The sequence below is a fragment of the Cyprinodon variegatus genome, unplaced genomic scaffold (genome assembly GCF_000732505.1).
Source record: "Cyprinodon variegatus isolate N-32 unplaced genomic scaffold, C_variegatus-1.0 Scaffold131, whole genome shotgun sequence".
NCBI lineage: Eukaryota > Metazoa > Chordata > Actinopteri > Cyprinodontiformes > Cyprinodontidae > Cyprinodon > Cyprinodon variegatus.
This window is the reverse complement of record NW_015150584.1, coordinates 1316819-1319666: the sequence shown is the minus strand read 5'-3', so window position 1 is coordinate 1319666 and position 2848 is coordinate 1316819. Positions and strand designations below refer to the sequence as shown.

The window sequence follows — 2848 nt, the reverse complement described above, 5'->3', positions numbered from 1 at the left end:
TGAACTGAGAGAGCGTGCCGTTCACAGACACCAGAATGAACGAGTTCACAATAACGTTCATCAGGCAGTAATGCAGTACGTTCAGTTCACATTCACCCAAAATATGAACGAATTCATGAACTTTCGTTCAATGAACGCGTTCAGGCATAACACTGGTACTACCTGCCCCAACTCTGAGGGTACAACCCTCCACAGGAGTTGCTAGTTCTCTTCTACATCACTATTATTCAGTCCGTTTTCTCCATAACATCGTCTGTGTGGTATACCTAGTCTAAAAACAGAAGAGATCTGAAGCAATTTTTAAGAAAAGAAAAATTAATTTATCCATAAAGCTGAGAAATCCCAGGCAGGACAAAGCCAAATACAGTGTGCTGTTTTGGATGTCTTTGTTGATATGATCATTCCATACATCAGACTATGTTGCCATTTATAACACTTCCTTCTACTGGTCACTCAACTGCTGTTGCTATAAAAAAAAATGTTTACCATACACACTCTCTGCCTCACTATCCAATGGAGCTATTTTAGCTTTTGTTAAGTTGTTTTTTCCCCACTTTTTCTCTGCATTACCATTTATAACCATAAAATAATAATGCCTCAGCTGGCTCAGTAAAAGTACACAATGACATTCATGTGCTGCTTTGCATGGTTCAAGGATGAATGGGAGTGTGTAGTGGGCAGAATATGGGGAAGAGCCTTGTGCACACAGGTGTGATTTAACCAGGAAATTTGCTTTTTTTTGTGAGTGAGCATGGTTTGGTAAAAATGAAATACATTTTGGATAACACACTTTTGTCTTTTGGGTGTATGTACACTTTTAGTAAAGATCCCATGCAATCTTTGATAAATGAGATCCCTTGGTTTTACCCTGGACCAGGAGGGAGGCCTCCAGAAGGTATCCAAAAAAAGATCCCTGACCCACCACTTGTCAATGTGATGCTCCTCCCTGATGGCCAAACTGATAGCTATTTTGTTTTGTTTGTTTTTTTGTTTTTAAGTTTGTTACTTAAGTCTTAGTGAATAATTTTGAACCACAAGGCTGGCCTTTTTGTGATTTCACCATAGATGTGCAGCATACAGAATAAAAGTTATACCATGTTTGAAATGTATATTGACTCGAGGAAAAAAAAAAATGGAGGGCACCATAGTCACACATAATGATAAAGAGGCAAAAACTGGACTTACAGTTTGGGATTGTGCTGCCATTTTCATGGAGCAGGAAAACTTCTGCTCCAACTCCTCTAAGACTTCTTCAAACAGTTGTTTCTTCTGATCACAGCCTTCATTGCTCTAATTGCCCACATTCCACTGGGCCACATCATTGGTGCCGAAGTTCATATACTTTCCTCCTACCTGCAAACACACATTTTGTATGTCAAAGACAAGTAAAGGAGTCGGACAGAGTGTGGTCGAAAGTGAAGGCGACATACACAGAGTGCATCTGAAGCACACAGTAAAATTCACAAAACCATGTGGATTGTCTTGGCTCATGACATTATGAATCAGCCAACCGCTGCCTTTTGAAACACAACTTTTAAAACCTTTTAGCACTATAACTCAAAATACATTATGTCACCAAAGCTACAGGGCTACTTGCCTTCAAAAACATGAACTTGATTAAAAGCCCATTTTAAAAACCACTGTACTTAATATGTCTGCCAGCCTTTTAAAGCCATAATAGCCTCAACTTTTCTGGAGAGGTTTCTTTATTGCTTTTGAGAAGTGTTTATGGGAATATCTGACAATTCTGATGCTGTTGTTGGACATTTGTGAGTTAATAATTTGTATAATGTGATTCAAGTTGGGAGCCCAGTTACTGAAATATAAACACTTTTCAACAATATCATATCTAGTATATATCTCTATCTAGTATATTAAGCTAAATGGCTTACTACTGAATGAACTTATAAGATATGTCAGTGCATTTTGGGTAATTTGTTTGTGAAAAAAACTTACAAAGAATGCTTTTTTCTGCGCCATAAATGTAGGACTTTTCTTTGAAGTTTGCAAAGTAAATTTTGTTCAGCTCAGCTCCATGCAGATCATCCTGTCATGGAAAGCCGTCCATGGACATTACAAAAACAGATACGAGGAGCTGAATTTAGTTAGGGAATACAATTCCTTGTTTGAGAAACTCCATTGCAAAGAATTTAAGAGGGGATAAAATTAAATGAAGTGGGAATTGAATACAATTTGGCAGAGGAAGGAGGCCATTCAAAGAAAAAAAAACAGCTAAAGAGAGTGAGTTAAGGAAATAAAAACTAAAATCTTACACATGACATCTAAGTCAGTGTGAAAACTGCAAATACAAGTATTCATTACAAAGTTAAAAATTAGATTTAATTTATGTTTAACTATGTTATTTTTATCTGCTAAAAAAGGGTTACTGGTTTACTGATAAAGTAAAGTTAGTCTTTATTGTTAAATCTAAGCGATTACAATTTACAACCCCAGGCTGAATATAAGAGGGACTGAAGCAGGCTGTAATAGTAAAAGTTAAAAATAAGTATGAGCAAAGTCCTTTTCTTCTTGAATAGCAAAAATAGTTAGATAAATTGAAACTTTTTTAAGGAACGCTTAAAACAACAACAAACAGAATAAGAAATATTCAATCGAGAGGTATTGAACAGGATATGCAATGTCTTATTTCCCAGTGGAAAATGTCACTGAGGGAATTCAGTAGTATACATTAACAACAGATTACAGCAACTGCCTAAAAGTTGGCAAGTGATCTGTGAAAGCCCTGATATTCCTCTAAATTACACTAAACTCATCATCTGATACCTCAGACTGCACAATTCAGGACCTTTATGACAATGCCAAAGTTTCCAGATGAGTCCACACTACA

General features: G+C 36.6%; 1 protein-coding gene across 3 annotated transcripts in view; it reads right to left on the bottom strand.

Annotated features, from left to right (window-relative positions):
• Positions 1 to 2848, bottom strand: part of LOC107085697 (mesoderm induction early response protein 2-like) — a 39832-nt gene that overhangs the window by 31505 nt on the left and 5479 nt on the right. For all 3 annotated transcript variants that reach the window (XM_015376181.1, XM_015376182.1, XM_015376183.1), the window contains exon 2: positions 1186 to 1353. In XM_015376181.1, coding sequence (XP_015231667.1) covers positions 1186 to 1212 — 27 coding nt within the window. In that variant the 5' untranslated portion in view covers positions 1213 to 1353. The remainder of the gene's footprint in view (positions 1 to 1185; positions 1354 to 2848) is intronic.